General features: G+C 39.0%; 1 protein-coding gene across 1 annotated transcript in view; it reads right to left on the bottom strand.

Moving 5' to 3' along the window:
- The window catches only part of DNAH5 (dynein axonemal heavy chain 5), a 157,689-nt gene that overhangs the window by 114,989 nt on the left and 29,771 nt on the right, over positions 1-12,929 (bottom strand). Inside the window, exons 5-12 of the mRNA XM_086742007.1 lie at positions 12,209-12,430; positions 11,528-11,665; positions 10,751-10,927; positions 9,830-9,943; positions 7,199-7,306; positions 6,360-6,482; positions 4,421-4,636; positions 522-629 (exon numbers count right to left, since the gene is read on the bottom strand). Coding sequence (XP_086598133.1) covers positions 522-629; positions 4,421-4,636; positions 6,360-6,482; positions 7,199-7,306; positions 9,830-9,943; positions 10,751-10,927; positions 11,528-11,665; positions 12,209-12,430 — 1,206 coding nt within the window. The remainder of the gene's footprint in view (positions 1-521; positions 630-4,420; positions 4,637-6,359; positions 6,483-7,198; positions 7,307-9,829; positions 9,944-10,750; positions 10,928-11,527; positions 11,666-12,208; positions 12,431-12,929) is intronic.

Below are 12,929 nucleotides of genomic sequence, written 5' to 3'. Positions count from 1 at the left end.
TTCAAGGCATTTTCTTTCCAAGTTCCCTCTGTAGCTGTGCAATCAACAAAGCTTTTGTACCCTCAAATGTTCCACCATGCTGAGAACCCTCAAGTAATGCTTGCTTGCCTCTTTGGCAGCCAAAATATTTTTTTTTTTCTTCTACAGATACTCTTTCCTTCTGCCAACTTGTTATTTCACAACTGTGGGAATGTTAATTAATTGACTTATTTGTGCTATGCTCCTGTTCACGGAATGAAATAATTACTTTTTGCATAGCATAACTTCCAAAGTACAGTAACAAAAAATCCTTTTGCTGGAGGTCCTCAAGGCCCTTTCTGGCCTATCCCATGAAACTGGCCTAAAAAGTTAGATAATAAATGCAAGTTTTAAAGTAGAGATACATGACAATAATTTTTCAATTTCAGAATACAAAATCTGAGATTTGCATAACTTGTTTGGTGGTAATTCAGATTGAGGTACTTTTGTTTTCATGAGGATTCTTCAGTAAATTAAATTCTTATTTGAATCATAAAACCTACACGAAGATCATTTATGTCTTTGCAAAACTCTTCATAATCTTGGTCAAAGTCAGTCTTCCGTTGATCCAAGAAATTGTAATGCCTTTTCTTCATTATGTCAACAATGCTCTAAACAGTTTCACAGAAAAAGAAAATTATTACCAAAAAATTGTTTTATCTATACGACTTAGTACATCAAGATATTTAGCACAACAGACTGTGCATATTCACATTTTACCTTTGCCATTAGTTAACAGTATTTGCGGAGCAATATAAGGAAACCATGTAAATGACCTATTTGCAGGAAATAAGTTGGTGCAATGGCCATATGAATTTCATGTATATTATTTTCTTCTGCTTTAAGGTCATTAGAACTGAAAGAAAATTCAGAATCTTGCTTTCCATCACAGACATTTGTTACCCATTAAATATTCTCTCATACAGAGGTTCAATATTTGTATTTAAAAATTAACAAAGTTAATAAAGAAAAGTATTTTCACATTATTATTTTCCACGTCTTTAAATTAACTAATTCCATAGAAAAACAGATTATTAAAAGTCACAGTAAGATACAACCCATCACCAGCCCCGGACAACTTATTCCTGGCTTCTCTTACGTAACTACAGTCCACTCAAATGAAAGTCCATCTTAACCAGCATCTTCCTTGAGCTGTACGCACAGTTTAAGGATTTTTAATAAGGAACCAGTGTTCAACATCCTAGTAGTTTACCACAGCTATGAAGCTCAGTACATTTTCAGCCCAGCAGACTTCCAAGATTTTATTATAAATCAACTGAACTTCAGTTTTATTGCTTTGCCATAAATAAAAGTTCCATTTTTTCACCTGAAAACAAGCAAATCCTAGATAGCAACTAAGTAGTAAAGTATAAAAAACTGCAACATAATAACTTCTGATTGTAAAAACTTTTCAAGTCATATAATCAGTCACGTAACTATAGCTATGGTCCATGTCAAATACTTCTGTACCTCAATTTTTTCACTGTTAAAAAAGTACAATCAGTTTCTGTTCTTTATGCATACTATCCAGAACCTTACATGTACTGTTTTCTACCTAAGCACATGAGTTGCTGAGAAGCCTGCTGGCACAGCTTTAGAGAGTAGCTTTCAGTGAATGAAGCAAAATTTAGAGCAGCTCATGCTCATCCTGCCCAAGTGGAATAGTCTTGGACCAAGCCATCCTTCCAGTTGTGCCCAGGTTTCTTCTCAGAAGACTACAGACGAGAACAAAGGAGAAATCTGGCTACTGTGAAGGATGTGGTCAAGGAATCAAAACTCTGGACTGCAACAGGGAGTGAATTGAACCAGGATGGACCGTGGAATGTTCACATTTTATCCTATGGTTATTTAACTAAAGCAAAGTGAGTTACACATTACTATAGCAAAAGGGAAGAGGATAGGATAAAGCAAATCAGAATGTCACATTTGTCTCTACTCCCACAGTATCTCATGCAATCTCTAACAGCAGTCTACAAACTCCACACATTGAATACTTCTGACTTCTGGAGAGCAAGGAGGTGGTATGGAGAGCAAGGAGGTGGTTGCTGACAGCCAACATGGCTTCACCAAGGGCAGATCGTGCCTGACCAATTTGGTGGCCTTCTATGACGGGGTGACGGCATCGGTGGACAAGGGACGAGCAACTGACATCATCTACCTGGACTTGTGCAAAGCTTTTGACACTGTCCCACACGGCATCCTTCGCTCTAAACTAGAGAGATATGGGTTTGATGGACGGACCACTCGGTGGATAAGGAGTTGGCTGGATGGCCGCACTCAGAGAGTGGTGGTCAACGGCTCAATGTCCATGTGGAGACCGGTCACGAGTGGCGTCCCTCAGGGGTCCATGTTGGGCCTGGCCCTGTTCAACATCTTTGTCGGCGACATGGACAGTGGGATAGAGTGCACCCTCAGCAAGTTCGCCAACGACACCAAGTTGTGTGGTGCCGTCGACACGCTGGAAGGGAGGGATGCCATCCAGAGGGACCTTGACAGGCTGGAGAGGTGGGCCCGTGCCAACCTCATGAAGTTCAACCAGGCCAAGTACAAGGTCCTGCACCTGAGTCATGGCAATCCCAGGCACAAATACAGGCTGGGCAGAGAATGGATTGAGAGCAGCCCTGAGGAGAGGGACTTGGGAGTGCTGGTGGATGAGAAGCTTAACATGAGCAGGCAATGCGCCCTTGTGGCCCAGAAGGCCAACCGCATCCTGGGCTGCATCAAAAGAAGCGTGGCCAGCAGGTCGAGGGAGGTGATTCTCCCCCTCTACTCTGCCCTGGTGAGACCCCACCTGAAGTACTGTGTCCAGTTCTGGAGCCCCCAGCACAAGAAGGACATGGACCAGTTGGAGAAGGTCCAGAGGAGGGCCACAAAGATGATAAAAGGGCTGGAGCACCTCTCTTATGAGGACAGGCTGAGAGAGTTGGGGCTGTTCAGCCTGCAGAAGAGGAGGCTCCGGGGAGACCTGATAGAGGTCTTCCAGTACCTCAAGGGGGCCTACAAGAAAGATGGGGAAAGGCTGTTTAGTAGGGCCTGTTGCAATAGGACGAGCGGTAATGGTTTTAAAATAGAGGGGGGTAGATTTAGATTAGAAATTAGGAAAAAAATTTTTACGATGCGAGTTATAGAACACTGGAACAGGTTGCCCAGAAAGGTGGTGGAGGCCCCATCTCTGGAAACGTTCAAGGCCAGGCTGGATGAGGCTCTGAGCAACCTGACCTAGTCAGGGATGTCCCTGCTCCTTGCAGGGGGGTTGGACTAGATGACCTTTGAAGGTCCCTTCCAACCCTAACCATTCTATGATTCTATGATTCTATGAATATTTGCAAGTGCCACAATTATGACACTGCACAAAGAAAGATACACAATAAGGTAAGTTAACTCAGGCTCAGGAAAAGCAAGGAAGACTCTACTTGCTAGAAAAGAAATTTAATCTTGGAAGGAAGGAAAATAACATGATTTAGCATATTTATATTCTTAGAAGAGCTCCTTGTTGTTCAAGTCTCACTCCTATTTTATAAGAGGATCAGGAAAGAAGCCTGAATAGCAATACTAACAAAGAGATTTCACTGTTACAAAAAGAAAAAGTCTAAACCTGGAGAGCTTTCCAGAGCAAACCAGCTAGAGTAAATTCTCTCCCTCCCTCACTTTAAATATAGCCATCTGTGAATTAACTCTTACTTCCTTCATAAAACATATAGCTGTAGATTGCAGTCTAGATCTAGCTCTACAGATTTTAAGTAAACTTAATAATGCTTTTCTGTAATAAAACTCAGTATTTCCGCAACGAAAAAAAAAATAATCTGAGAGCACAAGGGTTTTTTTTAATTTTGTGGGGTTTTTTTCCAATTACTTATTTCAAGAAATCAAAGTTATTTTTGTTTGTATTTATGCGGCACAGAAATGGAAGTGGGGCTTGTTTCACCCCAAGCTGCAAGGAAAATCTGACTGTAGCATCAACCACAACAGAGCCAGCCTCAGTGGCAGGCACTAATCAGGTACTCCTAGAATAAGGGGCAAGAGACGAAGACAGTCTGCACTTTTCATCACAGCACACTTCCATAGCTAGCAAAACATTTGTAAAGAAAAACTGTTGCACTTCTCACTTTTTCTCCTGATCATAACACAAAACCATGGCTCCAATTACTCTTGTTACAAAGTCCTCTCATTTTGTTGCTTTTTTCAGTCAACTTTAACATACCTCTTTCACATGTCCACCTGCCCCTTTTCATTTTGTCTGCTCACTTCCCCAGCAATCATATATTTATATCACTATTACCCAATAATTTTAGTACAACTTACAGAATTAATTTCTCTTGACAAACGCTTTTCTAATTTTCATAATTATTTATTGTTTAAAGTTCAAGTCAGATTTACAAGATATCCAAAATTTACTGTGTACCTCATATTTTGTGATCATGTCTTCCAATCCCTCTATCTTAGACTCCTGTAGAACTGAGTAGGTTTTCATAGTATTGAAAACATCTATTATCTTTACCAGACGTCGATGAAAAGCTTCAAATTTTCCGAAGATATACATCTCACTAAAATCAAACTGTCTTTCGGCTGGATTTTGTTCCAATTTCTCTTTTATCTTGTGAAAGCAATTTTGATACTCCTAAAAACAAAGAATACAAAAGAACATCAAGCATATAATAAAAGGTACTATCATCAGCTAGAACAAAATTTATGCAGACAGATATTATCTTCACTTGATAGCAAGTGGACGTTTCATCAATAAACAATCATGAACACTATAAAGACAGTAACAGAACTTGTGTCTGAAAACTAACCCAACGCCACCATTACAGGATCAACATTTCATCAAAAGAATGAACTGCAAATACACGTGTTCATACATTCCATCCTTAGCAAGCATAAAATTCTGTTCTTTTTATAGCAGGGCTTGATGTATTTACTGAATATTCAAGATGACAACCCAGATTTCAGTCTTCAGAGACTGAAAATAATGATTGTGTGCTGAGCAGTTTTATTTAGTAATAATGTTTCAAATTTTCAAAAATCACTTTCCAGAACAAAAGCCCTTCTCAAGTTAGAATGCTGCTCCACAGCAGCTTCCAGTTTTCATTCTGCTTTGTTAACTGGGCACAAACCTTACTCCAAACATGTAAAAACTAAATTTTTCCCAAAGTCAGATTACATAGTCTACAGATTTTCCTAAAACTGTTTCTTTCAAGAGTAGTGTTCTTTGAAATACAACATTCATTATTGTTTAGCACACATGTGTATGAATAAAACCATTTGGAAATATTAATACAAAGGGCCCAGAGTTTCCTAAGTCATTTTAAGTTTTAATCTATTGATTTTCTGAAAGCTTTTGGAACTAATAAGACTCAAATGAAAACCTAATCCTTCAACGTATTTTAATGTAGCAACTGAATAATTTGCTGTATCTTTATAGAAATGTGCAAATTTACTGCTCATTGCTGATGATAAGATGTTATATAAATTTACACTAATTTGTGCTAGAACTTTGCAAGTTTTGTTGCTTTGGAAGGTGTCAGGATAAAATTCTAGTCTTCCAAGCACATATTATTAAGAGATTAAAAAGTAATAACGGAGAAAACCTAATATGAACCTTCCCATACCAACTGGAAGTTTGATATCTGTTCGATACCAAGTTTGATCTCATAGCTGCCCCTGCTTTGGCTTTTAGCAGAATGCTGAACTAGAGACCTGCTGAGGACCTTTCTAAGCTAAATTCTCCTATGACTCTATGTTCTAAAGGAAAAAATAAAAAAAAAATTCCCAAAACATTTATGGAATTGCATGCAAAAAAAAAAAAAAAAAAAAAAGGCTATCTTCCCAACAGTTCTATGCAATCTGAACAACTGAATTCTTCGCAGTTCATTAAATTGCCCTTTCTAAAGGTATAGCTTGTTCACACATCTGTGGAAAATATTCATCTCAGTAACTTCCTCTGTCTTCATTTTCATCACATACCCCTCCTGATCACACGAGAAGAAACTTTCTAGAGAAACTCAGTCACGAAAATCCAAGTAATTCTCATATAAGAACCATAGTTAGGTTAGGCTAAGCATTGAAATCCTGTTTCCAAAGATCAACAGCCACTAGACTAAATGCCCCGTTAGCTCTCATACAAGCACTCAAGTTCCAAAGAGTATTTTTCGGTTGCTTCATTTTCCTGATCTAGTTGGAGATGTCCCTGCTCCTTCCAGAGGGGGTTGGACTAGATGACCTTTAAAGGTCTCTTCCAACCCAAACAATTCTATGATTCTATAACATTGCTTCCTCATATAATATCATGCCCTCTTAAATCTTACTTTATATTCTGTTTTCCACACAGTCTTCCCGCCTACCTGTTTAAGTCTAATGGCTGCTTGTAGCTTTTCCATAACTCTCTCCTGAGGTTGATTCCAGATGGTGGCTGTATTGTTGTTCGTAATGTAAGATTTACATGCTGTGATCATCTGATTGGTCACCTAAAAGCAGGTTGTAAAAAAAATATTTCAAGACAAAGCAGATCTTGCCCTTCTTTGTGTCTCATCTCATACTTCTGACTCCACTGGCCTAAAGCCTGCAAAATAGCAATACCAAATACCAGCCACATAGACAGATTGTCCTCCTTGCAAAATCCAGCCTCCAGACCATTACACCACCAAAATGTCGTTGATTAACTATGATCATACTAAACCTAAACCCCTTGTACCAACCTTGAAATGACATTGAGGACTACAAAGTCATAAGATTTTGGCACTTCTGATAGCAAAGGTAAAATCAAGGGCCCATGACACTATGAACATTAAAGAATAGGTTGTCCTTCCAATTTCATTTCCTTCTTTATACAATAATAAGGAGTTTTAAGGGCTGTATAAAACCAGTTCACCACAGGCAAAACTCATTGTAACAAAAAGTTCCTTGATTTTTTCACGTTAGGGTTGAGATTAGCCCTGATCTTCAGGAAATCTGAAAAAATTCTTACAACTCTAAATTACAGACCATAAAATAAGTTCTAACTTTGAAGTAGTTTTATCACTGTTTCCAATTCTCTATACATTCAAAAAGCAGCATTAAATCTGCCAAAATGCTGCATCTTTGACTGCTTCGTTCCTTTGTGTTTTCTATCTCTCACTCAAGCAACAACACACAAAAAAAAAAAAAAAAAAAAGAAAAATTCCGTTCGCCCTGCAGCACCGACCTTCACAAAGAGCGAGGATATCTTTTCAGATGTGTTGTAATACTGAGAGATACTCTGAATCATTTTAATGGCATTTATGAGGTCTGGAATAGCATCCACCATGGACACCTGGAAAGAAACACACAGTCTGAACTCTGCTCAGTGCTTCTGTTACATTAGCTCGACACGTAATTAGAGAATGCAGGAGCATTAGGAACATGGTCTTCCTAATGCTTCTGCCTCTGTTTGCCTAGGCTGGAAGCTAGGGAAGCTGGAGCTGCCTGTCCTATTTCACCCTACAAGCTCTACAATTCAATTTTGGGGAAAAATTTTCACTAGAGTCTTGGCTGGAAGAATACTGGTCAGTGAGTGAAATTTGACAAGAGACAAAAGCCTCTTTAAAAGTACTACTTATTTGCACAAAAAGTACGCTTGTACATTCTTTTTGCTAAACTTGATGTAAGCTTGCATATAAAGAGAGCCCCAAAAAATGTATTAAGCCTCATGACACTCATTTGAATAAAGAACTATGAAGAACAACTTTCCTGTAGTACTGGCATTAAAATCATAAAACATTATATACAATAGATGAAGTGCCTGAGAGGAGGTGATCTTACAGTCCCTTCTTTGATGTGCAGGTCCCCAGGTGCTGGCTGCAGGGGCAGCCCCTGTGCGGGGCGGCCCAGTGCCGGCCCCAGCCAGTTCCAGGCAGCTCCAAGGGCCCCAGCGCAGGGCACAGCTGAGCCCCTCAGCCCCGGGCCAGCACCCCTGGTAAAGCCTGGGTAAGGAAGGGCAAAACGCTGCCCAATAGCCAGGGCTGAGGGAAATGGGGTGAGAAACAGCCCTGCCAGCCCTGAGGGGAGAGCGGGAGGAGGGGATCCAGGCGCCCCTGCAGAGATGCCTGCAGCCCCCAGAGAAAATCATCGTGATGCCGGTTGTCCCCCTGCAGCCCCTGGGAAGGCCCCAGGCTGGAGTGGGGAAAAGTGTGAGGAGGAAGGAGCAGCAGAGAGGAGCTGCTATGGACCAAGTGCAGCCCCCCATTCCCCTGCGCATCTTGGGAGGGAGAAGATAAAGGAGTTGGGAGTGAAGGGGTGAAGCTGGGCCTGGTAAGAAGGAGGGTGGTGGAGAGATGTGGTTTTAATTTTCGTCTTTGTTTCACACTACCCAAATCTATTTTCACTGTCAATAAATTAAGTTACTTTTCCCCAAGTCGAATCTGTTTTACCCATTATGAGAATAGGTAAATGATCTCCCTATCTTTGAAAAATCCATGAGCTTTTTCATCCTATATTCTCTCCCCCATCCTGTTGAGGAGGGGGAGCGAGAGAGTGCTTTCCCCGTAGCCACGGTTAACCCACCACACCTATTTTATTTCTCCCTACCCAATACAGTCTTTGGTAAGTCTTGCGTACAAAAGAAACATCTTTTGCTAAACACTTTGAAGAGAAGCATCATTTCAAAAGCCCAGCAGTCCTGTCTTCAGCCCATGAATGGGCCAGACAACTATTTTCTAGACAGCTCCTCCTCACGTCTGAATTTCCAAAGCAATGACAGTTCTACTCTCTTAACAAACTGGCTCGCAACATTTCGCAGGTAAATATCAGTGAGGGAAAGGTTTGCACTGGATGCCTCAATGGCTTCCACCCCAAGTGCTGTACCCTCTCAGAAATAAACATCTCTGAAGGTGGCACCACTTTCTCGTTGGTAAAAGCCGGTATGAGGAGCACAAAGCAGGTCAAGCCCAACAGACCCTGCAGTGCCAACAGCAAGAGTATTGACTTTAACTTTGTTTTGTATGTGTATCATACCAACCTTTAATGAGAGAAACTCAAATATCAGATTGGTCAACACTGAAAGAACACACTGTCCTAATACCATCCAGTAAATGGAAACAAAGAGAGCCATGCTGTGGTTGCCCAGAGCACTGTTTGGAAGCAATTTCACTTTGGGAAAAGTATGGAGAGAGAGGTAGCTAGCATGGTCAAAGCTTTGAGTTTTCATGGCTACTCATCATGTTTCTCTGAGTAGCAAGACAAATACAGTCAGTTGCAAAACCAGCTTTAGTAAAAGCAACCCATTGCCCCCTACTTTAAGTAGTTAATGGGACAGTGAGAACCCTTTTTCCTATCCCATACTTCAGGTTGGCTGGTTTTGTTTACTACTTGTTATGCTTGTGTCATCCTGTTACTAGGGTATGAGAATGTGATTTACATTTACACCTTAGTATTTACATAACCATATTGATGTTTTCCTAACCAAAGAAGCTGAAAATTGCCTTATAAATGTTAATCTAATCATGACCTGGCCAGCAACACAATGACAAAACCACAGTTTTGGCTGTAGCACAGCACTAGGTTCACTTTCAGTCCCCTTTTTCTTTTTTTTTTTTTTTAAGTCACAAAAATTTCACTTCCTCCCATAGCACAGAATCCCATTTCATCATCAGATCAAAAGCTTTACAGATACCACTGCCAGAAAATAACAAGTACTTTATTTTGTAGCCAGAAATTCTCACTAACCACCTTTAGCATAACTGTGCAAAGTCGCAAACTGGATACGCATACCTAAGATGCTGTGTCGTTTTCCAAATAAAATACATTAATTTTAGTTGTCTCAAGAGATTTATGTTAATAATTTATAAGTTCTGCTTACAGGATCACTATTGTATAACGGATCACAACATTTTTCCAGAGAATATAGATACTTCACGTTGTCTTTAGCTTCATTTGCTGCATCTGTGACGCGAATATCCAATGCTCGCCATTTCTAAGAATAGAAAGTTGAAAATAAAACAAAACCACACCTTTCAGAGAAACTGTTTTGAGATCACTCTGTTCTGTCATTAGCCTTTAAACACATTTGAAAGCACAGATCTGTTACTTCAGAGTTTCACTTGTGTGCCCAGGATGAGGAACAGGTCCTTGTTTTGCTTCAATAACTTGACTGTGAATATACAGCTAGTTTAGACCACTCAGCTCAACAAATTATGTCAGTAGCAGTGTCAAGTCAAGCTGTTGTAAAATATGTAAACATCATCTGTTAACTATTTTTGCCTGATGGACTGGTGAATATATAACCATATATTTGTTTCAGATGTCTCATTTTGATAAGCCAAGACTTTGTTTTATTCACTTATTTTTCTGTTTGTGATGGGTCTTTAACTTTGTTATGTCAATGTGAAAAGTTATGACCCCACAAGCAGTTTTGACAGACACTGTCACAGCATGAGAAAGGCGTTTAAAAATGGGGGGTTTTAAATTTTATTTTCATTAAATACTTAGTTCATTATTCAGTTTTCTTATTTAATAATAACATTTTCAAAGATTTGTAAGTATTTATTTCTGTTGAGCCATGTGGATGCAGTATATTTACCAGCCTTTAGACAAAGGGGATTACCAGTCTTTTCCAACAAATTAAATTAGATTTAACTTTATCTACTCAAGGTGAGGAATAGGGAAGGATAAAGACGCTTCAATATTTTCCCCACTAGCAATGTAACATACATCACCAAAATGAACTAGGGTATACAGAGAATTTCTGGTCTTTATATCTGTCACAATTCAAAACAGAAACCTTCAGCAGTTTGGATTTAGCAGCTGTGAGTACTCCAAGCACTGCCTTCACATCTCGGCTCTTCAGCTGGTCCGTAAGGTAGTTGAATTTCGACAATCTCTTTTTCCAGTAGTCAAGCTCTGCTCGTGGTCCAAGGTCATCAGCTTCCTTTCTCAACTGGTCATTTTCTGCAAGAACCTTTTATCATACTGTAATATTAGTGAGCGATGCGAGTATTTTTTATCTGCATGGACAGCATGGATTAACTCATAATTTAACTCCTAGTATTAACCTCCCATGATAAATTACCTAACTCAGCCACCACCTCACAGAAGAGACCTTAATTTTGCTTGGCCTTTTTAGTTCTGAGTTAAAGACAGAGCAGTATCTCAAGAGCACTGTTACAGACAATTATATTTTCTGCAAATAACCTGTAAAGTATGTTTCAAAGTATAATTTTGACCACCAAGAATAGTGTTCACTTAATTATTATGTTCCTTGTGCTTTCATTAAATCCACTGGGAATCGCTGTTTTCTAGTTTAAGAAAAGGTGATTATCAGAAACAGGAGACTAAGCTTCCAAAGACATACATATGCTCTATTTAATAGTAGATGGAAAAAACCTCTCAGTAATGTTCTCATTGAGAAGTAAAAGCACACAAAATACACCCACAGTACTTTAAAATACAGGAATTGATCACATCTAACTTTAGAGAAAGGTAGCTGTATGTCAACAGGCTTAAACTCATCATCTGCCAATCTGCAGATAATGTATTTCACATTTGTCCAGTGTATCACCTGTTCAATTTGTTTGGTCCATCCTTTCATGCAGACTTCTATTCTTTCGAGACCATCTATGCTGTTAGCAACCATCAGGTAATCTGAAGGTCCTCTTAGAGTTTTCAGATCATATGTTTCACATTTTTTCAGATTGATCTAAAACACAAGTTAAAAAACCCTGAAATGATGAAATGTTCATGACAAATAATCCAGGAACCTTAAAATTAACTGGTTGCACCACTTGAGGTATTTCACTTCATATTCCCACTTCAGTTTAAATTAAACTGGTTTGAGACAGAACTGGACTCCAGAATCTGGAGAATTCATCAGCCTGGCAGCTGTGTTCTCATGTCATTTCCATCACAAAGGCTGAGTAGAAATTAACAGTTAAAGCAAATGTATGACATACATTAATCATTCTTGGTTTAAGCGTGGTCACAGCCATTGGAGAGTCAAGAAGTTAACAGATCTAAAGAACTGGCATCAGAACAAACAAGAACAGAAGCACCTGCAGAATTGTTAAAGCCGCAGATCAACGTATAATGAGTTACTGATGACAACAAACAAAAAGGTTATTTTTTTCTGCAGTTTACCAAAATCAATTTTGGGAGTATTTATAACAGTGGTTAATTCAAAAGTTCCAGAGCAAGAGACATTCTACAGCTAGTGCAATTTCTATTTGCCACATGAACATATTACCTTTTCCAACAGAGTTTGCTGAGTTCCTGATAGCACACTAACAAATGCTTCAAGGGAATAAAGGAAATCCTGCTTAATATTGGAAGCTTGTTGACATTCACCAAGTTCAACCCAGCCATGGTCCATAGTCTGTAAGGCTGGAATGAAGATTTCTGATATGAGCTGCTCAACACTTTTTAGTAAGCCATCTCGACCTACATTCATCATATTAAAATTTACTTCCTGTAAAAGAAACACAATACAAATTAAAATAGAAAACAAAATTTTGCCTTCATTATATTTATTCTAATCCTATTCCCTTGAGCATCTCAAAAATTACCAGTGTGTACACATGCTCTTCAAGCAATAAAAAGCACAATTCTTGCTAGCAGGGGCTGAAGATATGCACAGGGTCACAGTTTGTCATAAAAAAAAAAAAACTGAGGAAACAAAGATCTGAAAACACCGTCAAAATATAATGAGAATACAAGAAACCTCTATTTATAAAGCTCAGTTTATACAGGTGAGTAAAATGATTCCAGCCTGCCACTTCTAAAGCTATCAGAATTATATTTTAATATATTCATATATATATATATATATATAGGCAGAGATCAAGACACTTAAAAGGCTTAGACAGCAAAAGAATTATGAAGTACAGTTAATTCTGACTTGCAGTTGCCCAAAGATTTTGGTCCGGGAAGAATAACTCTATCCAGTCTGAGAGCGCACAATAGACAGA

The sequence above is a fragment of the Chlamydotis macqueenii genome, chromosome 2 (genome assembly GCF_036417535.1).
Source record: "Chlamydotis macqueenii isolate bChlMac1 chromosome 2, bChlMac1.mat, whole genome shotgun sequence".
NCBI lineage: Eukaryota > Metazoa > Chordata > Aves > Otidiformes > Otididae > Chlamydotis > Chlamydotis macqueenii.
This window is presented reverse-complemented; position numbering and strand designations above follow the sequence as displayed.